Source organism: Montipora foliosa, chromosome 4 (genome assembly GCF_036669935.1).
Source record: "Montipora foliosa isolate CH-2021 chromosome 4, ASM3666993v2, whole genome shotgun sequence".
Classification (NCBI taxonomy): domain Eukaryota; kingdom Metazoa; phylum Cnidaria; class Anthozoa; order Scleractinia; family Acroporidae; genus Montipora; species Montipora foliosa.
In genome coordinates, this window is record NC_090872.1 from 15,069,000 (window position 1) to 15,096,499 (window position 27,500).

General features: G+C 38.5%; 3 protein-coding genes across 7 annotated transcripts in view; 2 read left to right on the forward strand and 1 right to left on the reverse strand.

Moving 5' to 3' along the window:
* LOC137999990 (E3 ubiquitin-protein ligase UHRF1-like) overlaps nt 1-26,931 on the reverse strand; it is a 28,317-nt gene extending 1,386 nt beyond the window's left edge. The window contains exons 1-27 of one of the 4 annotated variants that reach the window (XM_068846049.1): nt 26,760-26,887; nt 24,052-24,165; nt 23,159-23,205; nt 21,349-21,506; nt 19,986-20,183; nt 19,205-19,270; nt 18,587-18,711; nt 17,581-17,659; nt 17,401-17,490; nt 15,826-15,878; nt 13,107-13,189; nt 12,127-12,186; nt 11,817-11,890; nt 10,904-11,016; nt 10,333-10,366; nt 9,580-9,669; nt 8,807-8,914; nt 8,402-8,506; nt 7,186-7,292; nt 6,673-6,760; nt 5,016-5,090; nt 4,718-4,792; nt 4,528-4,590; nt 3,734-3,866; nt 1,851-1,993; nt 642-740; nt 1-259 (exon numbers count right to left, since the gene is read on the reverse strand). The exon at nt 1-259 is cut by the window's left edge and continues 1,386 nt beyond it. In XM_068846049.1, the coding sequence (XP_068702150.1) occupies nt 113-259; nt 642-740; nt 1,851-1,993; nt 3,734-3,866; nt 4,528-4,590; nt 4,718-4,792; nt 5,016-5,090; nt 6,673-6,760; nt 7,186-7,292; nt 8,402-8,506; nt 8,807-8,914; nt 9,580-9,669; nt 10,333-10,366; nt 10,904-11,016; nt 11,817-11,890; nt 12,127-12,186; nt 13,107-13,189; nt 15,826-15,878; nt 17,401-17,490; nt 17,581-17,659; nt 18,587-18,711; nt 19,205-19,270; nt 19,986-20,183; nt 21,349-21,501 (2,361 nt within the window). In that variant the 5' untranslated portion in view covers nt 21,502-21,506; nt 23,159-23,205; nt 24,052-24,165; nt 26,760-26,887 and the 3' untranslated portion in view covers nt 1-112. Of the gene's footprint in view, nt 260-641; nt 741-1,850; nt 1,994-3,733; nt 3,867-4,527; nt 4,591-4,717; nt 4,793-5,015; nt 5,091-6,672; nt 6,761-7,185; nt 7,293-8,401; nt 8,507-8,806; nt 8,915-9,579; nt 9,670-10,332; nt 10,367-10,903; nt 11,017-11,816; nt 11,891-12,126; nt 12,187-13,106; nt 13,190-15,825; nt 15,879-17,400; nt 17,491-17,580; nt 17,660-18,586; nt 18,712-19,204; nt 19,271-19,985; nt 20,184-21,348; nt 21,507-23,158; nt 23,206-24,051; nt 24,166-26,736 lie in introns of all 4 variants that reach the window. The other 3 variants (XM_068846050.1, XM_068846052.1, XM_068846051.1) reach the window with 3 other exon arrangements.
* The window catches only part of LOC137999996 (WD repeat-containing protein 82-like), a 169,404-nt gene that overhangs the window by 43,660 nt on the left and 98,244 nt on the right, over nt 1-27,500 (forward strand). The gene's annotated exons all lie outside the window — the stretch shown is intronic.
* Nucleotides 26,976-27,500, forward strand: part of LOC137999991 (zinc finger protein 277-like) — a 16,411-nt gene continuing 15,886 nt past the window's right edge. The window contains exon 1 of one of the 2 annotated variants that reach the window (XM_068846054.1): nt 26,976-27,073. In XM_068846054.1, the coding sequence (XP_068702155.1) occupies nt 27,061-27,073 (13 nt within the window). In that variant the 5' untranslated portion in view covers nt 26,976-27,060. Of the gene's footprint in view, nt 27,084-27,500 lie in introns of both variants that reach the window. The other variant, XM_068846053.1, reaches the window with a different exon arrangement.

Here is a 27,500-nt window from a genome sequence, read left to right on the forward strand (position 1 = left end):
CACATTGCCGTGGTATAAATTAAACCTGGTTTTGCTCTAATCTTCCTTCGAACAACTCGATCCATACTCCCCCTTACATTACAACTGTTATCTCAAAAACGAATGGTTCTTGTCACCGTCCTTTGCTGTAGCCTGGAAACAAATGATTAAGAGCAGCATCTAAAGAGCTATTAACAGTCTGTTTATAGCCTTTTCCAAGTTCAGTGCGACAAGCTGGGCAAGAAAACACCTCTGCCTTGAATGAGCGCTGGAGACAACTCTGAGAAAATGAAATGAAAAGTATCAAAATTTGCTTTCAACTGACCAATCAGAATGCACGGAAAGTAATATTCTGATTTCACCAGTGTTGCATGCACCGACGAGATAAAATCACAGGGAAATCCGTGTTGTAACGTTGCCCAAAAAAACTATTGCGGGGCTCACGCTCATTTTTAAGAGTTCATGAAAGCTGGCCTTCTAATACTTTGTTTTCACGGCAGAAAACGACAAAGATATAATCGTTTCTGGGCTTTCTAGAACTGCACATCATCAAACAGAGTGTTTGTGCCTGTGTTGTACTATATGAGTAGTTGTGGACGAAAGTCAAAAATTTGGACTGTTATTGTTTATCAAAGCCAAGAACAGCAACGCGCAAAACTCACCTTACAGATGTTATGAAAACACTTCGTGGTGACTGGATGACAAACAACATCCTGACAACAAATGCACGTAAAGGCTTCCTCCACTTTTTGAATGAATGACTATAAAAAAAAGGATCCGTCATTACTCAGTTACCTTTTATTCGCTGTTGGTTTTTAAATGAAATAACTTAAATGAATCAATGCAACAAAGCAAAATATGTTGTCATTTCTGTTGATTGGCTCGCGTGGAGAGTGGGATCACTCGAAAACACAACATTAGAAACTTCAATTAAGATCCGCAACGCAGTCGTCGACGAGAACGCCACAAAACAACAATATGATTGGTTAAAAGACGAAAAATGATCGTGCCGCACGCATTTTAGGACATATTTTTGCGGTACTCAGCATAACGACGTGAAAATACCAAATTTGAGGTTTCGAAAAAATCTTCCGATGTCTGTTTTTCTTTGAAACCGCTCGCACCAATTTATTTTTAGGATGCTTTTAGATGGACTTATCGCGAAAAAGTTATGATATTGCAAAGTTACATTTTGAGGCGACGTTTTCGTCAACCTCGCTGTCGTAGATCTTAAAGTTCGTCTAACGATACGGAGCGGCAAATGTGAAGGAGTGCACATGGACAAAACGCATGCCACACAGCATCGTGGGTACATACCACATATGCCGGGTGGCCATTGCACATAACCTATCATGTTCATCAACAATTTCCAGCACCCCAAAGCTCTCTCTTAACAAGATCGCAGTCCGATAGAGAAAAGTACTTGACTAATTGCATGGTTTGGCTCGGAATTCGCTGCCAGGATGTACTCAACTTAATCAACAACCCATCCCTTCGGTCAAAATGAAATCAAGATTTTGCCCACCATACAGTGTATCAGCGGTTTGGCATACGCACAATTGCAAATTACCATACCGCTCCAAACCCTACCGACTTTCAAAGCAATTTCACGAGTTCTTACTCAATTTGGCCGGTTTGGTGTAACCAAGTTGTACTCGATCGCAGTTTCGTAAGATTATTGTGGGTTAACTCTAAAGACAATATTTGAAAGATACTATGGAACTACTCTGTAACCAACAAGTCGAACAAAAAAGAGGGAGATGTAAATCAAAAATCAACCCAAACGTAAGACAGTATCTAGTAGTTCAGTGGCCCTTTCACTGGCCTTGAATTACAACCTGATGATTCACACAGAAGGCACAGAAACTCACAGGATAATCTTGCAAGTCAGCTGTTACTTCCTTCCACAGCTTCTTGTTTGTGATGTCGCCAGCAATTAAAGCCTTCGTTTCATCGGGTAATTTATAGTTTCTTTTCTTCGTTGGAGGTGATTTCGTTGGACTGGTTTCACCTTCTGAAAACGAAGAAGACAATAGAGACCTTTAGCAACGAACTTTTCGGGCAATACCGCGAACCGCGAACCTTGGGAAATCATGTGATCTCGTCCTTGCCGTCACGTTTGCAGTCTGCGGTTCGAGTTTCAACTTCAAGACACCGTTCTTGCGATAAGTGATTTACGGCATCGTTTTATAGCTAGAGATCAATCAGACTTCCCGTTTGACCATATCAGTCATGTTGTTACATCTGTTTGCTATATATTGGGAACAATTTTGAAGTTCAAATATAAGTTTTGGGAGAATTTGAGCTGTTTGATTTGAGAGCAGTTGAAGCAATGAAAAATCCAAGATGGCGGCGCGATTTGCATAACAGGAACGGCTTGCAAAAGTTCAAAATCGAGCTAACTTCTAACGGCAAATGACTAACCGGAAACCGCGGTTTGCGGTATATCCCGAAAACGTCGTTGCTAAAGGTCTCTAATAATTTGGAAACCAAGAAAGTTATAAATATATCTGTAACAGGTTTAGTTAGGCGATGCAACATCAACTCGTTAAAAGTGGCATTTCCCAAAATAGAACAGGATTAATAAGCAAAAACAAAAGATCTTTAAATCGCATTTTACCGCTTAACTCAAACTGTCCCGACTTCTTAACGCTTGACGCCAAATATGAAGCTGTAGTTTGTATTCCAAGGTAAACTTGGATCTTAAGTCTCCAACGGGTTGGCCAAGATTTATGCATTCGTTTTGAACTTATTCGTCGTTCCCTGCTAAGTTAAGTCTTGTGGAGGACGCGAGTAACTGACGACGAATTTTCCATTCCACTAACCTTCAATGGAGTCCACACCAATTCAGTTTTCAGAATTTGTGCATAATTTTCATTCTTAGAGTTTCAGAAGATGTTGTTGAATGTACTATCGTCGTTTTCACGGCGAAGAGTTCCCTGCCAGCAGAGATCTCTTTTCTTTTGCGTTCACTGGGATGACGAATACGGGAAAAGAGAACTCTGCCACGGGTCGAAATTCACGGTTACTCACGACCGAATCCTCTCGTGGCACTTCACATGTTGTGTGGGCTCACTTAACAACAGTGGAATTACTGTAAAGGAAAGCGCAAGACACAGCAGGCTCAAGTCACGGTCAGCAAACATACAATGGGGTACGCGCTTTGTACAGTGCCGTCCAACGTCGTGGGCAGCGGTTGGATCAAAGCGAGTTTTGACCCCTGGCAGAAGTGTCTTTTCCCGTACTCGTCCGCCCAGCGAACGCAAAGAAGGAAAGAAAGAGGAAGAAAGAAGCTCACTTCCGTTAAGCGAACCCACCAATGAGAGGCTTAATAAGGCACAGTTAAAGTCCTACAAAGAACCGCTGGGGGCTCACACGATCCGGAGATTATACCGTTTCTGTAGCATAAAGCGACCGAGAGTACACACTCCCCTGGAAGGGATGCCAGTCCATCGTAGCGTTACCCCCTAGGAATATGTCCCCGGTACCCCTCTAGAGACAATGTGAAGCAAAGCCTCTTGTTTATAGACTGCGAGCAGTCTGCTTTGCTCTAAAATCGTTCAAAATGGCCATGCGTTGTTTGGAGTGGTTAGGGAGATTAAAATGACGAGCGACTGGCTTAGACGCATCTTTGTCATTCTTCGCGATGTTGAGAAGTCTACTTGTCTAAGAATACAACATGGTGACAGAGATGGGTCTCGAACAAGTGAACTTGAGATAAGGAGTCGAGGTGCTTTGTTCAATAAATACAAACCTTCGTTCCTTTTTCTCTTTCCCTTTGCTTTCCCTTTGCCTTTTGCAGATTCCTTCTCTTGTTCTTTATGTTTGTCTTGTTTCTTTTTCTCTTCCTCTTTCTTTGCTTGTGCCTCCAAAAACCCTTCAGGATACTGAGAAGAAAAAAAAGACTAAACCTTTGCCATTCAAATACAAAGGATGCGTCATGCAAATTATGCTGTCCTAGGATTTAAAAAATTGACCAAAACCATGAATATTTTTTATTTCAGTTATATCCAGACTATTCATACTGTCTTACAGCGGTTATCAATCACACGCACCCCTCAACGACATTTTTTTCATATTTCGAAATTAAAATTTAGGTGGAAAGGAAAGGAAAGGAAAGGAAAGGAAAGGAAAGGAAAGGAAAGGAAAGGAAAGGAAAGGAAAGGAAAGGAAAGGAAAGGAACTTTATTTAAGTATCTAGTAGATTTAGCGCTGGAGCACTAATTGGGGACACTGTAAAGTGAAATTAACAATCAACACAACAAGTCAAAATCAATCAAATGTTTCCATGACAATAGTCCTGTTCTCTTGGAAGCAGTTGAATTCGTCATGGAAACATTTGATTGACGTCCACCTAAATTTTACTTTCGAAATATGAAAAAATGTCGTCGAGGGGCGCATGTGACTGATAACCGCTGTAATGCTCAGGGCAGAGGAAAACAAAAAGATGTACAAGTAAGCCAACGGGAATTTTGCCTCGAACCAGTAAGAAGAAAATGGAAATCAGTCAAATGAGCTAAAAGAAAGAACTGTTAAGTATCTCCTCACCACAATCTTTAAGCCAAATTCATTTATTAGCTTCTTTCCTTCTGTTGTCCAAGGTGCAGGGGTCTGTAAACACACAGAGCGAGTTAGCAAACTACAAAGATGGACAGAGACGGATTAAGAATCGCGAAACGGAAAACGCAAGGCTGAAATTATCTTGCGGAATCAATTTAAAAAGACTCTTGTTCATTACCTCGTCGTCTCTGCGGAGCAAGTACCTCCATACAACAAACCCTGATTTCCCTTTTTCTGGCCAGTACTTGACAACCTGATAGATGAAGCAACATTATTCACGTTTACACATTAAAAAAGCAACTTTTTCCCTCTGGTTTGGCTGACAGCCCACGCTAAAATAGTCACTTGACTTTATTGCTGTGACAAAATTAACCAAAACCACGAGGAACCCTGATGAGGAAACCTGGTTTCGGAGACAAACAGTAAGAGTATCATCATCAAGATGCCATTAAACTTGCAGTACTAGCATGACATACCTTGTATATGCCGTCATATCTATTTCCGTCAGTTGGTGCATATTCCGAGTGTTTGGCAAGTTTACTGCTCCTTACCTGCAACGTTAGAAGGTAAAAAACAAAAGCTTATAAACTGACCTTTAACTGAAATAAAGCTAGGTAACATTTTTGCAAATCAAACAACACTTATTTTTGTGAGTAGAAAACTGGAGTACCTGGCTCAAGTTGTTCAAACGATGGATAGCGCCATGCACCGAATAAATCAGTATCCAGCGGATAAACACCAGCGAACCCAATTGACTTATCCAGTGGATAGTGATTTATCCGGTGGATAGCGCTATCCGTCGTTTGAACAACTGGGGTCAGGAGATTACAGAACCAAGGAACTTAAGGTTCATTTACACAACAAAGCAACTGAAGACAGAGCAACTTACACATGACCTTGAAAAATAAACGTAAAAACAGGACGAAAACAAAAATGCAAAACATTTTATTGGTTTATCGAACAAAAACAAACGAGCGCGAATTTTCATTGGCTTAGCGAACGCGAATGCAAACAACGTCATCTCTCCCTGGAACTTTCTGGAAAGCGATCGGCATTTCGCTTTGAAGTCATTTGAAATGCAGTAACGTGATTGGGCAATCGAACTGTTTACTGCCTATATTAGGGGCGCGTTCTTTTGGGACCATTCCGGAATAAGAATACTCCGAATAGACGGTAATCGTGTTCTTTTGGAACCAGTTCGGCAGATGCGTTCTTTTGGGAATTGGTATTCCGTGTATTCTGTTATTCGTAAACCGGAATAAGTACAACTGGAATAGCCCCAAAAGAATGCACCCTAAGAGTTTCCTTGGAATAAGGAGAAGCTTTGTTCTAAGCTTGCCAAACATTGGTCCCTAAAACAAATTGCGAACACTTTTTTCATGGTCATACGGAAGTCGTTCTATAATAAATACAATTGTTCCAACATCCTTCGTGAAAAAACAGTGCAGTTTTATCTCGTCCAAGATAGGAGTCTTTGGTTCCACTGTTGAAAGGTTAACAGTTTACTGTTTTTTTGCAAAAGTTGTCAGAACAGTTAGTTTGAACATGTGTGCATGGTTTTCCATTATTTTTTTTGCTATGAAAAGAACCCTTCGACCAATATTTGGCTCTGTGCTGGGGAAGCGAGTCCCAGTCACATTGGCAGCTGGCGAGTGCTCAATCCTGTTCGCCAGTCTGATGATGATGGCTGGTTCCTCAAGTCCGAGGATCAATGTGAAGGTTGTCCCTGACGGAAAGCCCCCCTGGTGGCTGTGAAGGCCTATTCTTGATTTGCATACTCGTTGACACCCTGGGCATGGGAATCCTTGGGCAAGGGGGGCTCCGAAAGGCTGAAGCCTTCCTCTTTCTACGTCTCTCCTCCACGAGATTTCCGGGATTTCGGCTATGCGAAGCTGTCGCCTCAGCTGATCCTTAAAGAGCTTTCTAGGGGCGCCCCTGTCTCGTTTGCCCTGGCACAGTTCTCCATAGAACACGGCTTTGGGCAATCTCGTGTCTTCCATGCAAGACAGGTGACCTACCCAGCGTAGCTGTCTGGTCAGAAGCATGGCCTCAATGCTGGTAATGTTGGTTCGCTCCAAGACTTCGTTGTTAGGACAGATAACTAGCTCTATTTAGTTAATGATATTTACTTACTACTCTGACGGCCTTCCCTTCTCTCCAATTTTTGGCTTCTCCTCCTTCCTTGTCATTTAAAGGTGCTGCACAATTCCTGGCAAGCGCCCTGGAATGTTCACAGCACACAATAGTCAATAAGTAAAGTAATCACAATGCACATCCAGAGAAAACAAATGCACAGTCAAACTTTACTTGGTCATTTTCACTTCTAAGTCTTTCAACAAAGTTCGTATTCTTTGAAGTCTTTGTGTCACCAGGTAAAAAAATAGCCCTACCATGGAATACTGGGGGACTTTTATACGACTAGGGTATGAAGCAATAACATCATATAATGTGATTAGCTTGATACCCTAGCCAAAACAAAAGACTAAACTATTGAAACAATGAGTTAGACTTAAAACAATAGAAGCTGCTTACAATAACAAACATTACTGAATAACACCATTAAATGGGTGTAAACCCAGCAAATCGTAACTATGTTACGTAACTATGTTGTAAAAGGGGAGATTACTAAGAGCCAGAGCTCAAGACCTGTTCATCTTTGTTAAGGTTTGATCACATGACTGCTCTGCTGTTCTTTTATTTCCTGAAAGATCTCGGCCACCGCTACCAGTGTAAAAGAATTCATCTCCATTGTCCTACAATAACAAAACAGAAAACCTAATTTGGTGCCTAACTTTGGCCTATGATATTACTATATGATCAACAGTGGAGGGTTCCTTTAATGTGATTTCCTGGTCTGCATTTCAGAAGACTACTGTACATATATTCTTGCATCATCAGTTTGCACGCCATAATGCAAGAAAAATGGGTGATTTTCATTGACACCAAGCTTGATCCATCAACAATTGGCTATTTTCTCCTGACTTAGTACGTTGAGCCCCATTTATATTTCATAATCTTGCTAAGAACGTTGTCTTTATCATAGAGTTGTAAAAGAATCGGCAACAATCTACAGCATGGCAAGTTTTTTGGCAATTTGATAGAATGGTACCCAACAAGCAATAACGATTGCAACAGCTATTACGTTAAATCTATTTTGGAGTGCTTTGTGCTCACAAAGGCATTCAAATGCATTTTTCTGTTATGTCAGTGAATAAGCAATAGAATGACACCAGACTTGGCAGTATTTACCATGGGTTACATAATAAAATCAAGCCAAATTGGTCTCTAATACCTGTGCGTGGCAATTGTCAAAAGAGGCCTAAAAAATAGAGGTATTTCATTGGTGTCATACCACAGAAACAAGCACGGTGAAGCCCCTTTTTAACAACCTAATATAATTATGACAAGTTCTATTTCTTTGGAATCACCTTAAGATGCACTTGAATTTTTCATAAAAGATTATAACTCAGTGTTATCTTCATTAAATGAGGCTAAATATAATTTAGGCAAAGTTAAAACCAAGCCAATGCAGCGGTGTTGCCTGGGATATTTGGGGGGGTTCCAGGGAGGTTTGCAGGGGCATTGCCATGTGCTTTGGCTTGAGTTGCCTTTTCGCTTGCTTGCTTCTTTGAACTAATCTTGTGGCATCACAGACTACAACACTTCGAAAGAACTTGACAGTAATGGTAACAATGCAAAACGACAGTATTGTGGTATGCATTTCAAATACATTTTCTCTTTCACATTCTGCAAAACACCAACACCACATGACCAAATTGATCACATGAAAAACTGTTGATGTGAGTGATAAACAGAGAACAACATTTTGCACTTTGATATGTTCTGCTCATTATTAACTTACCAAGTCATCTTCATATCCACCAGCCAACACAATGGAGTATGCTCCATCTCCATCTCTGCCATGAATCCCACTGACATGTGGACGGTGTATTCCAGCCTCACTGACCTGATTAAATAACGTTGGATGGAAGTTGCAGTACATAACGATACTTTAAAGCCTTTTCCAAGGCTTCTGGAATAGCAGGTACCTTCTTTCGTATCTCACTTACGAAAACTGCAGCCAAGTCTATCAGTAAACAGCACGCAACTTGTCACGGGCCAATTACAGTAGTAAGACGTGCATGAAGGGGAATAACTATTAATTTTTGGATGCTGGTTTCTTCCAGGCCGGTGCTCCTTGATCCTCACATAAAATGATGCGCAACAATTACCGGTAAGAGGAAGGTATCCATAAAAAAAAACAAACCTGAACCCTAAACTTCCAAGCTGAACCCACAGGAACACCAGGAATAGGACCAAAATGGTTTGGCGGCACAATTGAACATACTTTGGTTCGGCCAACACATGCCATACCCTGTAACAAAAGAAACACGTTCAAACATCAATAACAATATCGCAGTGAAGATGACCGAAAGACTTGAGGGGGAGGGGCATATTTAAGAACACATGCAAAATCTCATATCAATATTTTTCATTAAAAAGTTTTCCTTCCATTTCTGTAATGCTCATCCACAACAAAACATGTACATTGTTGAACAGGTTTTCTTGTTCTTTTTGTAATCCACATACATGTACAGCAGAAACAACAATAACAGCAGCAAGTTCAGCAACAACAATAATATAAATGTTTTCAAATAAAACTACAAACAATTAAGGGCTACAAAGTTCATTGATGATAGTTCTTGAGACATGCTTGGTAATTGCCCATTTATTTCGCCACAAAATGCTTTTGATGTATAATGATTAGGGGTTGCAGAGTATGTTTGAAAGTGGGGGGGCTAGGTTTTGGTATGGATAATGGAAGAGTGAGGCGAGAGGGGCGAGGTTTAGGAAAACAACACTGCTTATAAATTGTTTCTTTGCAAACATTTAAAAAAAAATTATTATTATTATTATTATTATTATTATTTCCTCGGATTACAAGTAACTTATTTTTTGTTGGAGTTGAGGTTCCCTTTTAGATTTTTAACGAGTCTTACACAAGAACGTTTTTTTAAATTATGTCATGAAGACCACCACCTTTCCCCAGTCTCTGTTTGCAGTTGAATTTGAAGATGCCATCTTCTGCTTTTTCTTACTTTCCCTTAACTTCTCACCAGCATGGATAACCTATAAGTGAATAATAAAGAGGATAGTTAATTAACAAATTGAAAGTGGTTCAGCGTTGTCTGTACTTATATCGAAAATGATATTCGTCATCACAGTGGTCAAAATGTTGTGGATTCACGAAGAAAGAGTAAGCATTGTCTATAACTTTCTCGCAATATGATTGGTTTATTTTCCAAAATGAGCGTTCCTGATTGGCTATTGCATTGCGGGATAAATTGACGCAAGCATGACGCCAGCAGCTTTGTCTAGACTCTTATTGACAATGGGAAATTAATCAGATTGCGAGATTACAAGCAATTGTGGTAAAATACTTCATTTACACTGTCATATACCAGTAACTATGCAAAGTGCATGTAATACTTAGTATTGCAGATACTGTTTTGCTTATTGCAAGCAAAGGCTAGCCCTTATGGGAGGAAAATAGGAGACTTGCACGAGAAATTAGTAATTTTCTTCACAAAAAAAATCTCTTTTTTACAGAAACCATGAACTAGTTCAAAATACTAACTTTACAGGCATTTCTCAGTAGACTCCTAAGCTAAAAACACTACTTTGAAATATCTTGAGCAATTGTCAGATTAACCTACAACCCTAGTGTACAATTATTGTATGTGCACTTGAAGAAAATGAATCACATTGTGGGCTCCTAAAGATTTTACCAACCTCTGATGTATCATTTTTACACTGTGGGCAATACCTGCAAACAACAATAATTGGCAAGGTAAAGGAATGAAAGGTTAAATACCATCTCAAGTCTGCCTGTGAGGACTTTTTTTTTTTGGCAAATGTGTCAACAATGTAAGAGTCTATCCATTCCATTTTCCTCATTTAAGCTTAAAGAAATCACCTACCATATCATTTAAATTAGCAGAATTTTAAATCTGGTTGTCTGCAAGTCTCCAGTGCGTAAATATTTCACACAAAACGCAGCATGCACATATCAGACAACAGTCAACGCGGACAATAATTCTAAACCGTTACCGAGACAATACTCTATTTTATTGTAATTTTTTCTAGATCATTCTTATTCATATTTTAGTTCTCACCCGCATCGAATTTTTACACCCCTTTTCGTATATATTTTAATTCGTGCTTCTTATATTTCATTCGTTAAAGGCTATAGATAGATAGCCGAAAGCTTATAATTTTTAACCAATTTTTAACCAGAGAACGTCTTTCAGATTCACAACATGTCTCATCCTGGTTACGGTGCAATTTTTAAAAGTATACTTACCATTCATCATCATCAGGGATTGCTTTTAGTGGAGGAATTAAACAGTAAATATGAAAAGCCATATCACATTCATCACATAACAACTGATCACCAGGGTTCTCCTTTCCACCACACTGCGGAAAAAAAAAATTCAATAAATTCCTACAATGCTCACAAAGGCTTTGCTTCACAAAACAAATTGTGTTTTACAAGGGAAGAAAACTTCATTTCTAGGTCCTGTAATTTTCTACACCATCCAGTTTATTTTCTTATTCCAGAGCCACTTTCCAAGCAGAGAATAATAATATTATTATTTGTAAATACCATACTTGGTTTTGGTACCACTTGATTGCCCAGTGTGAAGGAATCCGGAATCGGGAATTCAGTAAGTGCAAGGTTTTTGGATCTGGAATCCAGAGTGTGGAATCTGGAATTGATTGTAAGGAATCCAGAATCCATAGATTTTTATGGAACCCAGGATCCATTTCGGCATAACTTGTGAGTCTTGAACACTCCTTGTGGATCCTGTGTGGAACCAGGATCCACTATGCAGGATCCGGAATCCATGGGCTGGGATCTGGAATCTTACAACCACCTGGACTCCCTTAAATAGGGTGAACTTAAACTGATTAGTTGCCGCTACATGTACCGCAGGGAAAAGTTGCTCCAAGTAAGCTCTGCTGGACTACAGAAACTGTGATAAATGCAACATTAACTTTTTGATTATATGTAAACTGAGATACAGGTACTGAAAGATAAAGAAGACTGCTGAACAAATAGCACAAAATGTTGAAATGAGTTGTGCTTCCAGTTTGACAGCCACACAATTTTAATTTGACAGGGTAATGTTTCAGAAAGTACTGTAATCACAACAACATGCACTCACTCCCTGATCACAAACAGTCACTCCTAAGAGCTTGAGAAAAAGCATTACCTTATGACAATTACAATGCTTGCAGAGTTTGTTGGGATTATCCTTGCAGAAGCTACAGTCGGGTTTTACTTGTCCTAAAGTAGAACCAAGAAAATAAGAAAATTACCCCATAATAATGTATGATTACTGTACAACGTTTAACCCTTGACTCCCAAGCCGACCTGAACCGTCCATACTTAGTATTCTACTCTGTCTAATGCCAGACAATTTTACTGATCAATGCGAAGCCCCTGGGAGTCAACGGGTTAAGAGTTCACTGTACACTGTTTACACACAAAATACCAAAGGGTGCCATTAATTAATTACTTACTCTTCGCTGGAGAACTTTTCTCATTTCGAGAGCTTAAAGATTCTTCTGAACTACTGGGATCTGCAAGGGAAAATATATGCTACAATAATAACTTCATTTTTTAATAGACCTCAAAGTTTAGAGAGTACAATTTGCAAAGGCCAAAAATGAAAACACTAGTGATCTTGTAAGATAGTCTTCTATATATACATATTTTTGCACATGACAGGAGCAAATCATTTCAAAACAGTAAAATTTAATAGACCAAAGTTTCATTTGCACCCCACTGGCATATACAGTAAATTATTTTATTACACATAACATGAGAATTTTATTCCATAAAGCTCATTTGTACAAATCTATACGCTTTATTTTCACATGTGAAAAAGACCTATACAGCCAATCAGAATGGCGTACAGCTATTTCACATGTGAAAGTATAACCAATCAGCGATAGCGTAAAGGCGTTTCCATGCCAATCACTCGTGCATCTCGTGCAAATCGTGCAAATCGTGCAAATCGTACTTTGTTATTGAATTAAATTAAATTTGCATTTGGTTCTATTGTTAGTGAGTTTTTGTTTCTAATTCGCGTTCAGAAAACTATTTTAATGAAAATTCTCATGTTATGTGTAATAAAGAGTTTACGACATAGAAAGTGCTTTGTACGGGGTTTTATTCACTCGTTGTTTGTGTCAAAAACCCTCACTCGCTCGTTCCTCGCTCGTTCGGGTTTTTGACACAAACAACTCGTGCATAAAACCCCGTACGCCGCACTTTCTATGAAGTAAACTATTTATATTTCTTTTCTAAATTTTCAGAAAAGTGTTAGTATTAGAAAATTAATAGTAAATGTCTAGAACTTAAATGAAATCCAAGAATTTTGAATTTATTTAGTCTCTTGACACAGCTGAATTAAAAAAAAGGGTTTAAATAATTTATGAGGGAACTCTTTTGTAAAGTTGGAAAGTTGTAAATGTTTGCCATAATGTTATGACATTACCTGGAGGACTTTCAATCTTGAAAATCTCTTTGTCTATAAATTTGAGTCTACATTCCTGAGCCACTGTATCATCTGTGTTGGTTCTTAAAATAAATTTAGAGAAATAACAAAGAGTTGGAAAAAACTACTATAACTATAATTACTGTTATATGATAGAAAGAATATAAGAATTTTTTTTCATATATTTGAGCTGCAGAGTTTGTAGGTCTCAGCAAAAGTAATCATTGCAGTTATGAGGCCAGCTTCCAGATGAATTTGATAGCTCAGATGGTGGAGAAAGTGCAGAGCAATTACATAGTCACAAGGTGAGTACCGTTTAAGCCTGGATTTTTTCAGGCTTCTTTTGCATTTACTGCTCAAGTTGCCTCATAACTGCAATATTTATTATGACTTTCACTGAGACTATGGCTAATATTAAGCACTTAATGACTGGTCCCAAGGGGAACAGTGAGTTTTGTTTCCTCAAGACCATTGAGGGTTAAGGGGAAACAAAACTCACTGTTTCCCATGGGACCAATCATTGAGTGTTTTGTTATACTCCACAACCGAAAATGAACCAAACTAAATAAGAGTATAATCCTTCCTAGTTTAATAAAAGGCAAATATCTCAAATACAAATGAGTAACAATTATCTTTAATAATTACTTTCAACTTTTGACTCGTATCAGTTGCCATATTTCTTCCTCACTTTGTAGTTGAAAGTATTTTGTCACGCCCATAACTTAAAAACCTTGAAAATTACTCAGATTTCCAAATTTCATTGAAAATTGTAGTGGACACGCCCACAAATTTGCCGTGCTTTCAAGACACATGTCCTGATTACGTGCATGTGCAAGGTTCAAGCTGTTGTTTCTCTAGGGAGTTAGTGAGTATTGTTCCCCCTAGGGAGTTTTATAAAGTTTTGAGGTGCATAATGTGGTACGTTCTTGTCCATTACAGTTGTGAGGTATAAAAAATAAATTTAGCCAAGACTAAAAGCAGAGCTCCTGGGTTATTTATTCTTACAAGCAGTTAACCTGGCTTAAGCCTGTAATCCAATCGAAACCCAGTACCTGGTCAGCGGTCAACTTAAAAAAAAAAAAAAAACAGCTGACCTCGATTAGCTCTAAACCAGAGCCTGTAATATGGTCAGCAGATACTGGTCAGCAGATACCTTGTTTTGACAGGTGTTAATTGACTATAACATTGATGTCCAATATCAAAGATGAACACCATAAACTAGCTGGAGCATGGCCACCACATTAGGTGCAAGTAAACTGATACCGGTTACATTGACATATTTCTCACACAGATGGGCTATCATATTTTCTTACCCATGGTGCTAAGCGCACACGCCTTTGGCATGGCCGTGTGGAGCACAGCTATTATAGCGAAGCTCAGGGCATTTAAGGCGCGTGTGTGGAGCACCATGGGTAGGAAAATATGGTAACCCATCTGCGCGAGAACATTTGGTTTTGGTGCCCGTACGACTGTACCTCTGTCCACCCCTTCATGTATGCCAATGTGACCAGTATCACCTGACCATATTCGGCCATAGTTTACAGCATACATCTTTGATATTGGACATCCATGTTATGGTCAATTGACACCTGTCAAAACAAGGCATCCACTGACCAGTATTATTATTAGGATTTTATTGAAACTAGCGCGCATACGAACTTTTCCCCGAAGGACTCCTGCGAAGGTGGGAAGTAACCTTAACTGGTGAGCCAGGGATTGCATGTGCACATGTCTACTTTGGGTGGGAATTTTGTTACTGATCCGGTCCAAGTTTTGCCAATCCCATCCGATCCGGTCTGGTCCGATCCAGATTTTGCCAATGGCCCTTTTTTTCACCTTGAACTGACAAAGTTTCCTAACGATCTGTCACATAAGCTCATACCGGTACGTCTGTGATTTCTAATTTTAGTGTAATTGATATTGGCTGGCTTTTGCAGCTTTTAACAGTTGACTCTTAAATAAGAAAATAAAATTTGATAATGTTGCTGAAGGTGCCAAAATCTTACCAAATGTACAGACGTTTCGGGACTGTGCCCTTCATCAGTGGAATGTTTGGACTCTTAAATGCCTTTTTTTCCTTTTCCGCTCGCTTGGTCAAGATTTGCTTGTTTTCTTTTAAAACTCGTGCAATTCAAGGAAACTTCATTGACTTACTGGTGAATTCCACAGTAAATTTCTCTTTGCTTCATGATTCATACCATATTGGTTTTTCGCCTGAAATTTACTGTTTAGGCAACGAATTTATAGAAGAAAGCGAAGAAAATGATTTAATTAAGCAGTAATTGGAAACACCAAAACACAGACGATTCAAAAACCTTAGAATTTCACTAAACTTACACCCAGTAAGAATAAACAACCCGGGAGCTCTGCTTTTAGGCTTGGCTAAATCTACATATTACTATCAGCACTGAGGTATCTCTTTCAATTTTGGAAGTAATCATTACCTTGGAGTGTGAGCATGCTCCAGTAATGAACTATAATATCCAAGTGGTCTTTCATTTGTTCATGTGCTCACAACAGCATCAGACCTGAGATGTGCCTCCTTTTTCAGTTTAAAATTCTTAATACTACTGACCCCTTTAGCTCAATTTTAGATTTATCCCACTGTAGCCAATTGTAGGTCACTGTAGTTCATTGTAGGTAATTGTAGATCATATTGTAGCTCATTCCTTGTTTTAGCAACTACATGTATGAAAATTTTAATTGAAACAGTTCCTACCCTAACAGTAATCTTGCATAGAGTTCTCTAGTATTTCTTGTTGGACCATCATACTGTTGAATAGAGGTGAACACACTTAATCACTAGGAATAGATAATACACATGTTTGGTAGTTTTTCGGATACAAGGCGCACTCGGTTATAGGACGCACCTTTAACATACAAACTTGATGGCATTTACGTCACAAACTGTTGGCAGAGCAGGCCGGACCCGACTGGATCAGACTGGACCAGATTGGATAAAAAAAAACTCGAACCGGATCAATAACAAAATTCGCGCCCAAAGTTGACGCATGAAATCCCTGGGTCACCAGTTAACGTTATTTCCCACCTTCTTCAGGGAGCTAAATCACTTAACTCCCTGAAGGAGTCCGGCCATGCCTGACGTAATATTGGTCAAACAAAAACTATGTATCCCCACAGCCATACAACCAGCCTTGCATAATTATTTTGTTTTTAGTCTAAATATTATTTGCTGGTCAGATCTCCCAAGATCCGGCACTTGCACTTTGTTCAGCTGGCCCTTGTATAAAAAAACTGTCTACATTATTTTTTTTTAAGCTTTCTTCTGATGTATAGTTTGTTAGGATTTTATTGAAACAAGCACATACAAACTTTTTCCCAAAGGACACCCACGAAGGTGGCAAGTAACCTTAACTGGTGATTCAGGGATTTCATGTGTCTATTGGTGGGAATTTTGTTATTGATCCAGTCCGAGTTTTGTTGGTCCGGTCCGGTACAGATTTTGCCAATGGCTGAAAATCTCATCAAAATACTCAGTTATAAGATGCACCGCAAATAGAGGAATTTGGTTCAACTCATTGCTAGTTATGCTGTCTCAACTGAAGATTGCAATGTAAGTCAAGAACAGAAAGAAATTCAACTAAAACTTAGAGAAAAACCTTTAAATCCTGCTGTTATTAGTACTTTCTTGCATGTGTTAGGCGAGACAACAAGCATCCCCACCCCTTTCATAACGAGTCTCTCTGGGTTTCCAGGGCCATTTTATGAGATACTATGGTAGCCACCTGAGTTTGGTGTAGAGGTGTGAGTTTAGAGTTATTATAGGTGAACAAAGTGGGTCTACTTGGTGTAACGAAATCCTGGTAGTGTGTTACAAGTGGAAATGGTGTCCAGTCGTATCCTGATAGATTTAGTCAGTTCCTTGAGTAGTCCCAGTTTTAAGTGGCTAAAGAACTTTTGACCCACCCTGGTGCCCTGCTGGTCTTCTGCTGTACTAAATACACTATAGGCATACTATGGTACTACTACTACTATGGTAGCCACCTTAGTTTGGTGGTCTTAATTTGTTCAGGTATCTTGTGTGTGAAGTAACAGAGAAAATCTTAACACAAATACAAAGAGGAAAAAAATCAAAAAAGAAAATTATAACAAGTTTCCCTTTAATCAGAACTGTATTATATTTCAGTAAATGTGTTTTCACCACTTTATCCCTGATTTCAAGATTGGAGATTCCTTTTAAACACAAACACAACTGTCAATAATGGTAATATTGTTTTAAATGGTTTGTGCAATGATTTACCTTAACCAATAAATTAACCCAGTGGCCAGTTACCTTTTTACTGATTTTAAAATCATACCAATAGCCTCGCTCATCTGGCTCATCAACATTATAATTTGCCATCACCACCTGACCAACTGAAATCTTAAAAATAAAATTAACAGAAAGTGAATAAATAAATGCACAAATAAATATTCATTCATTAAAAAAGAATCAAATATTATCATTATTAACCTGATCCCATGCTAGAGCTGTTCTTGCAATGGGTCTAATAGAGCTTTCAGGGATTTTGTTTATTTCATCTTCCTCATATCTACAGTATACATAATAAAGCAAAAAATGTATTTAGTACTGTACAATGTAATTTATCAAAAGGGATATTGCTCTGCACTCAATAAATTAAGCACATGTACATGCTAAAATTCAAAAATACAATCCAGGAGTTAATTATAACTTTTTGTTCTATAAATCAGAGACTAAGCAGGTAACAGAAAACACAATCACTCTCGTTGCTGCTATTATATAAAGTGTATTCTCGCCATCATTAAAGTGTGCAATCAATCAATCAATAAGCTTTAAGTACATTTTTTCAGTCAAGTGACTCAAGGTTCGTGCCAGAAAATTTTGAGCTAAGAAACGCTTGCCACACTCACTATAAGGTCAACATGGCTGTAAATCAAGGGGAGAGCTGAAAACACATCAATAGTTTTTTGTTTGAGACTTAATGTAAGATCAATGACCGGCATTACTAAACCACAAAACATTAAAACACCGAAACAGCAAAATGAAACACCAAAACACCATGTATGACCCCACCATACATTGAATACTAACCGACAAAGATTGGCTTCGAGATTAAATATCGTTTTAGGCCTAATTATTGGATTAAGATTATGATTCAGATTAAGACTGAGATTAGGAGCAATAACGTTTTAGGCCTGCCTAAAACGATATTTAATCTCAAATCCAACCTTTGTCAGTTAGTATGGTGGGGTCATATATGATGTTTTGGTGCTCCGATTCGCTGTTTAGTAATGTCCATCAATGACAGTAAGAAAAGTGAAACAAAAGTATAAGGAGACAGAAGCCACAAAAACAAAATAGATTTCCAATTTGCTGCTCCATTTGATTAACTAGTGCTTCCAGTGTGAGTCAGGTGAAGAAAGATCCATTGTTAAGTGCATCTCAACTTTAAAGGCTCCACATTTCATTTTAAGTTAACTGAAAAGTCAAATCTTACCCATCAAAAACAACATGATAAAAAATGGAACTTGGGTCATTCTCATCTGCTAAAGATGTATTCCTTATCTTCGCCTCAAACCATGCCCCCAAGATAGGATCTTTAGCATCTATCATTTCTCCTTTCTAAAGAGCAAAAAATTATCCTTTTGAAGTGTTGTCCTCCTGGCCCTGGTTGCTCAAATTATAAAGGCTGTATATAACTATCAAGTGGATAGGTCACTATCCATAATGCAAAATATACTCCATGTTAAGCATTGTCCAAGGTAATCATACACACCCTTTCTTAGATTTGCCTAGAGTCTTTGTACTTGTAAACTGAAATTATTAGATCGTAACTTATCCACTGGATAAAGTTATCCAGCCTTTGAACAGGGGCTAGAATAACATCACATGTACTGTAATATAGATGATCACGTTTTAAGTGAGGCCTATTAATCTACATCCATGTATGATTCAATAAAGTGGAAGGTCCATATATAAGGATTGTACCTTTAAAGATTGACTCTAAGCCAGACTTACTACTGTAGTTGAGGGAACAACTCCAACAATTGCAAGGAAAGCCACACAACAAAAACACTATCTATAAGTATTTAGAGCATTATTTTTTATGACATACTTTGTAAAGGCTTCTGACGATCTTATCTTGTGATGTACCAGGCTTGTTCTCACCACTTTCAGCTTCCTAAGATAAAAAAGTACAATCACTGGATTTAACACTACATAAATATAATGCCAGAGGTATTACTAAAGCCATGTTCAAGTGGGTGGTGGGTAGGGGGTGAAGGGTACAACACCTGAAACATTCCAAACCTTTACAAAAATGATAACCTTAGGCCTAAAGACAACTACCCTTTAGTGGGACTGCGGACCAGGTATAAAACATGGATTGAGTTTAAAATGTGGACTGAAGGTTATGGACTAGGCAAAAAACATGGACTGCAAACAAAACACTGTGCAAAAGGCACAGAGCAACAAAATGGCAACAGTCCAACATAGGAATGGTGGAAATAATGTTTCATGCCATAATTGTCACATGATAGATGTTAGCTGACATTTCTTCCAGCATGGCCCAAGGCTGCTGCCTAAGAGCACTTAGGGGTCCCAACATTAAAAGTTAGTAGCCCAAGTCATTTTTTCAAGAGCCCAGAATTAATTAATTAATTAACCCAACTATTGACCAATGAGAGTGCACATGTATACTATCCTGATTATTTTATAAAGTGATAAGCGAAGATATAGATGACATCACCTATTGATATTAAAGTGCCAACCAGAGCCTTATTGGATACCAAAACAAAGGGTTCTTTTATTCGGTGGTTGGCAGATTTGAATATTAAAAGTAATTTGACATCAATGTTTGTAAACAGATATCTTCCCTATAAGTTTAGTATGCGTACCTCAGGACTGCTTGTAATATGTCCATTAACTTGAGTAGGACAACTGCTTGGCTCTTTGCAATCTGACTCTTTATTGTCTTTCTGTGCTTGTTTTTCATTATTGTTATTGTCATAAAGAGGTGGAACTGTCCTGATCATCAACTGAACTATCTCATTAAGTCCAACATTGTAGTCAAACAGCGTGTGGCCATCCTCTAACTTGCAAAATAACAAAATTGATCAAGGCAAAATGCTGATCCTTTTCACTCTGTGAAGCAATGTTTGGCTGTGTTATCACATTAAAGCCAAAACTGCTTACTTGTTGCTCACACAACAATAGTGGTACTGCTACAATCCTGGACAAAAGTGTTGGGAAGGTAGCGTCACTTTTGAGATAGCCCCCCTTGTTGGATTTTGTACCAAACAAAATGGTGACTTTTCTTCCAACATTGAATATGGGAGAGGGGGGCCACAAGAGCATGCTCTTTCCCAAATAGTTCAGCCAATAGTTAGAATAATTGAATTAGGTGTGAAGTGAAGTGATGCGCACAACCTTCCCAACAACTTTTGACCAGGATTGTAGCTGCTTATATCACAAAGGTTTCAAACACAACTTTACATGTTTATTTAACTATTTTGGTTCTCCAATGTACAGGCCAGTGATAGAGGAAGGGGAGGGTCTGAAATCCGTTGGTGGCTCTCAAATTCCGCGACTATAGTAGCAGGAAGTACATGTAATGATCCAATTAGTTACGGATAAAAATGATACTCAACTAATGTTCAAGCCTCAAAATTAAAGGCACCAGTTATGATATCTAGAGTTTTCTAGAGTTTCCTTACCTTTTCTTGTTGTCCCAGAACGTTCTAGAAACGAAGTTGTCAATTTCTATAATTAAGTTAATGGTCATGAGTTCCCTATTAATAGCCTGTTGACATAAGACTGTTGCTGTCGAGAAGTTCGGATTTAAGCGAGCAAGCTGAAGTTTAAGTGAGAAGTTCTAGCTACTGTAATGCTGTTGTTGTTATTGGATCGAAGTTCTAGCTACTGGTTAATGACTGTATGTGTACTCATGGTAAACTGGAGTGATTAAATCTGTTGCAGTTGTTGCACGATCTGATTGTCTCTGTCAGTCTTGAAAACAACCGACAAAAACAAAACTGCACCGTTAAATTCTTCATCTGAGTTTACTTACTTAATCAAAGCCAGATATCATTATGAACCAGGATAACTAAAAAAGACTGCAACAGAAGAGAAAACTAAAGACTCCTCCAGTTTACGATAAGATTCCATTCCCATGAACAAACTTCTATTTAATTAGGTTTGGTAAATTAGTGCAGATTCAAAAATTCTGGAGAAAAACTATTGCTGCACAAGGGTCTTTACCTGCTTTCCTCTAAAGAACAGTCTTTGCATGTTAGGTGGAACATCAAAAGCCTTTTCCAGCTTGCACCGTAGCTCTTCAATTTTGGTAAGTTTGCTTAGACCCTCAACCTGAGAACTTTGCTTACCATCCATGGTTCGGACTTGGATCCACATGATGGCTGCGTAACAAGCAAATGAAGCATATAACATCTTCAGTTCCATCAATATTCTAAAGCCCAGGTAGCAATGAAAATCATTGAATAATGATCCCTTTATCACTTACACTATGTATTATATGTTATATCAGTGAAGTCCTTGATGGGTGTTAAAGGGAATGTAAAATTGAAATGGATAAAACGATTTTCACTATTTATTAAGGACTAATGAACTTGTTATCTCTAACTGCCAATTGTCATAAATATACATGTAGATCATCAAACACTAAAAAAAAACACAGATGAGGTCATTTCATGTTGAACAATGTCAATGCATGGATTAAAATGGCTTTTATTAAGAGTTTACATATGCACATTTTATGTTGCTGGATGCAACAAATACAAAACTTCTAAATGCTTCGTAAGAATTTAAGAATAAATTTACTTGTCCACTCAAATGATGCATGCCTGTTCCCACTATGGGTTTTTTAAAATGCAACTGAAAATAAGTATGTACCACAATTTTTTTAAAAGTGTTTTGACATAACATGAACTAACATAACATGAACATGCAAACAGAGACTTCATGGCATGTTAATATAATATTATTGATAGCCTACAGCACTCTTTCCATAAATTAGGACATAATGCCCAATTCCAAAAAACTTTATGTGAAATTGTATCTGTTTTAAACCAAGAATATGATAGCCATGTGTATTGGGTTATGAGATTTTCCTTTCCAAATGACATGGTATAATTAGCAACAATTCACCGACGTGGAGGTGGCTAGTGGTAGATATATTTACTGAGCCGCAAAGCAGTGAGTTAAACATCCACCACTGGCCACAGACATTACTAAACCACGAAACAGGGGAACACCAAAACGATCTACTACAACACCATGTAGCCTTTCTGTAATGCGATGCTGTTTAAGTAATTAATTAATTCTGGGCTCTTGAAAAAATGACTTGGGCTACTAACTTTTAACATTGGGAAGCCTTTGGGCTTCTTAGGAAGCAGCCTTGATTGTTATTGCTGAATGTGGAATTTAGGTACTGGTACTTTGAAACAAACCCAAAAAAAGGAAAAACAGTTGCAAGAGGAAGAGCTTTGGTTTAAATTTTTTACCTTTTGTTGTCAAAATTTAATTTTACCAGGAAGCAGAAGCTCCAGAACATGATTATGTAGTACGGGATCGGCTATTCATCGAGTTACGAGTTGAGTTGAGTTTGAGATGAGTTTGAGTTAAGTTTGAGTTAAGATTGAGTTACAGTTTTAGGTTTTTTTCGGAATTAAAAGTAGTGAATATTCAGTACAAGTCACTTCGAAAACTGTTTTCTCCGCGTTGAAAGATATATTTGCATAAAATTTTGCAAAATGGCATGGCTTTCCAATGATCAAAACAATCTTATAATTATTACACCTTTCACGGCATCATTCTCGATGCTGCTGTTAAGTCTATCGACGTCAAAGCGATGTCTTCTTAGAGGGATACATGGGCTTTATTGTTAAGCCAGTTAAAGCCGGCCCAGCAGCTATCATGAACCGTATTTGTTGTCCGGCATCACAAGAACGTCGTAAACGAAAGAGGAAAACATATGACGAAATGAGCCCGCATTACGCTTTTTGCTCATAACCGCTAAAATTCTAAAGACGATTGTCACGTTTCTACTCACCGAAGTTTTGTAATGTCTGTCTATCGTATTTGTCTTTGCTTCTGGATCTAAATCATCAGAAAGAGGTTTAGCCGAGCATTTAAGTAAGTGAACACGTTTGACCTAGTCACACATGTTGGAAAACCATTTCACTGCAAATTTGAAAGAAGTAATGCTTGATTGTTTCGCCTGGCCTTGATGGTGCTATTAAGTGGTAACTTTAACTGTAAGTTATGAAATTAAATGCATGCTAATCCCTACTTCGGTCTGCTATGACGTCTAGTTGCCTAGCTACAGTCACAGCCAAAAAGATGGTGACACCAATCCAAAAAACAACCCCTTCCCCTTTTTCATTGATCGCGCTATAACTTTGGGCAGTCATGAGAAAAGCCAATAGTTTTTTTTCCCTACAACTTCGAAAAGGAGGGAAGGGGTGAACTTGTGTGTGGCATCAAGTGTCCCCAAAATTTATGACCGAGATTGGGTGGGGTCTAAAACAAAGGTCACTTGCAGTTTGACGGGTCACTCATACTTGCATGTCATTGTTTTACCTTTTCGAAAGTAACCCAAAACCTCAATTTGTCTAACCCTAGGCCTAAAAGCCAAGTTTAGGTCTAGGGTTACCCAAATCAATTAGGGTTTTGGGTTACTCTCCAAAGGTAAAATAATGGCCTGCAACCAGTAACACGTCAAAAGTGACCCGTGTTTTAGGCCTGCAGCCCGGATTGTGTCACGGTGCCCAGTTATAGGAGAGTGTCAAGCGCGTTTACTTAGCGACTAGAAAGGTGGGAAAGGTCATGAAAGGTCACGGGTGCGATTCGCATTGTTTTTCGGAATCTATACTGGCCCCTTTCTAAAATATGACTTGTTACTAATCAGTGAAAACACTATGAAATGATGTTTGTTTCTCTCACCTTCTGTTTCCCGTTTCTACATGGTAAGACTGGGGATCTTTGCGCACTCCGGGTTCTGGTTCTCGTGCAATGGAAAGTTGATAGTTAACCGCAGAGTCGTCGGCAAGAGGTGATCTTTAATTATCAATTAAAAATTGTCTGTCTGGATCCCTACTCAACCGGTTAAAAAAAAGGTCTACAAACAAATTTTGAAATCAAAGTATTGAAATTGATAGTATATCTGTGATCTGAACAAATCACAACAGACATTTCTTTCTGTCTACACTTTTACCATCCTAAAACTTGCACCGCTTTAAATCATGTTGCATAAAGCAGTTTACATTTCGCATTATTTATTTATTTACTTTGTTAATTAATTTTGGTTTTTTGTGCACGGTTTCTTTTGTTTTTGCAAGTACATAAATGAGAACTGACAAAGGGTCAGTAAGGGAAAAAACGCGTTCCAGGTTCCGGATTCCCTCGTTTTACATAAACCCTCATGCGGCTCACTGATCATGAAAACCACGCTGCAGGATGACAAATGGTACGTTTAATCGTTTAGCCGCGGGGGCTATAAGCTAGCTTAACAGTAAATCCCATCCTTAGCCTTACAAGAAGACATCTTTTCTGCATCGCTAGAAGGAAAACCGCGCGCCGGTGGCTCAGTTTGTTATGCAGGAGATCGTGAGTTCGACTCCGGCCGGACCCGCAACACTCATGGTCTTAAAATAATTGAGGAGAAAAGTGCTGCCTTTGTAATAACATCCGCAAATGGTTAGACTTTCAAGTCTTCGCGAATAAGGACTATAAATCGCAGGTCCCGTCTCACAACCTTCAATGTTCATAAACTCTGTGTAAACTCTGTGGGATGTTTAAGATCGCACACACTAGTCGAAAAGAGTACGGTGTTGTGGTCTGGTCTTTTCATCAGCCTTGTGGTCGGCTTGGCATAATCTTCTGAATGGATTACTGATCGATGACACCACATAACAGCAAAACAGGCAGTAGTCAAATCGAAGGAGTCCAAGTGCTGAAACTGGTAAACCGGTAAACAAGAATACTGCCGTGCATGAAATTTCAAGATTGTTTTGATCAGGTTAAAACCATTTCGCAAATATACACCTGTGCACTTCATGAAAACGGTGTTTCGTGGTCTTCTCAGTGACTTCTACTTAATATTTATTAGATTTAAGTGCCAAAAATGCCAAAAACCGTAACTCAATATTAACTCAATTTTAACTCAATCTTAACTCAAACTCAACTCAAACTCAATTCAAACTCAACTCAACTCGTAACTCTATCAATAGTCTATCTCATGTAGTACCAGTATATAAGCTAAAAAAAATCCACAAACTGCAAACTTGAGGTGCGAGATGATAATTACGGAGAACTCAGATTCATTCTCAGCTTTTTGAAATTTCTCCACACGGACAGTTGAAAACAATGAAGCAACATTTTGTCATGGCTACATCCCTCGAATCTCCTGAGGAACTTTTTGCCTCGTTCAGTAATTTTAACATTTTTGAAAACACATTCCCATGTAATAAAGCAGTGACTCATTTTTCCAGATGTACAGGGTGCAGGCAAAATGACTGTGTTATGATCGCAGTCATGGTGACAAATAATGAACCACGAAAATATGTACAATGGATTGACGCTACAATAATATCTGCTTACAGTCCAAGATATTATATCCTACATGTACAGTGTATGAAAAAATTTGCATTTTCAATTTGCGCTTCTGAAAATGACCTGGTTGACTGACCGAATCAACCTGAAGATGAGGAATATCAAATTTGACATGATGAAGCTGTGCATGATGTATATGATTGCTTTCTAACCACAGAAATTTAAGCAATTTCCTGTCAAGGTTTTCACTAAAGGGTGGATCCATCAAACAAACACAAAGACACATACAAAAACATGAATGATAATTACCAAACTTGAACACAATTTCAATAGTAATGGATAAAACGAAGAAGAGTAATACACAATAAAGACGTGCCTAGTTGACCAAAATCAAGATAACTATTTTTTTGTAACGTATTACATTTCATTAGTGAAGAGCTAATTGGTGCCCTGTTCAAGCACTCTGCACAAAACTCACTGAAGCCAATTATGTCAAACCCTCGGGATATTCCAGCAAAATAAATGCAATTCTTCAACGCTTAACGGCTCGTAAACACAATTCAGTTTGCATTCACCGTGATCGGGCTAAATTAAGAACCCTTACAAATTTCAGCCTCCAAAATAGTAAAGAGCTTGATTTCCAGCAAGGTCATGGAGTAACCACATAACTTTTAATAATAACAAGATTAGATTTCGCTTGTTGAGTGTCTTTGGCTTCAAACGTTGGTCCTCGTGCAAACACTTTGAATTGTACAAAATCATTCACCGTAGTGAAACAAACATGACTGATAGCCGTCGTGCTGTTTGAAGCACGTGGCCAATTTGAAGGAATATTGAACTGAACGCAAACGGTGGATTGCATGAAAAATGTACATGAAACAGAACGACGAAAACCGTTTCTTCACAAATATTTCAACGAAAAACGAATCAACTAGATCGCCTTATTTAAGTTTCTATACGCTGAATAAAGACTGTTTCGTGGATAGATTGATGTGTGCGAAAGTTTACGTCATTTGGTGCTTGTTTAGCCAACGAAAAGCACAACTAACCTAACTCAGGCAGTAAATTGTACCTTACCGAGCTCAATATTTTCCTCATACCTCAAATAAGATAGGTAGTTTCTTCTTACGGACAAAGGTATCAAAAACTTGCTCAGATTTTGCAAAATGTCCAGCACAAACACGCGCTGAGCCTTCGTGTCTGAAACTGACACGGCGAAGGACACGGTGCCTCTGTGCACGGGCAGCACGGCCAAGCGAGGTTAGAGAAGCCGCTCGAATATTGGCGCGAATCCAGGGACCTGGGCTTTGATCATGTGGCCTAACTTGGCGGGAAAGCTTTCTTTAATTATCGCTTGTGTATGATGAACCAAACTGTCTTCCTTCTAAAGGGGTTCGAAACATGGCGGACGGCGGTGAGTTTTTGTAAGGAATATCTTCATCTTCATTGCAATTTAATGACAGTTTTGACAAGTTCAACAGAATAATGAGAAAGGAATAATAAGGCCATTAGGATGATTTATGAAAGAGTACAAAAACAAATCTCCTTTGCTTGTTCAAAAACTAAATTAAATTAACACTCGTATTCTTTGATAGAAGCGACTAGAGACATCCCGTCGCCCAAGCCAAAATCAACGAAGCAAAACGTTCCAATGCATGCAAAGTTGACCATTTGTGGGTTTGTTTAAGCCTAAGAACTTGTTCAAGAATGGTTAGCTTTTATAAAATGTTTGTTTTTCTTCGTTTTTCTTAGTTAAGTGTGATGTAAGCCACCCGTCATGTAATTTTCATGAAATTTTGAGGGAACAAGTCGTTGGTGACGCGCTGTCTCCGGTCGCATGT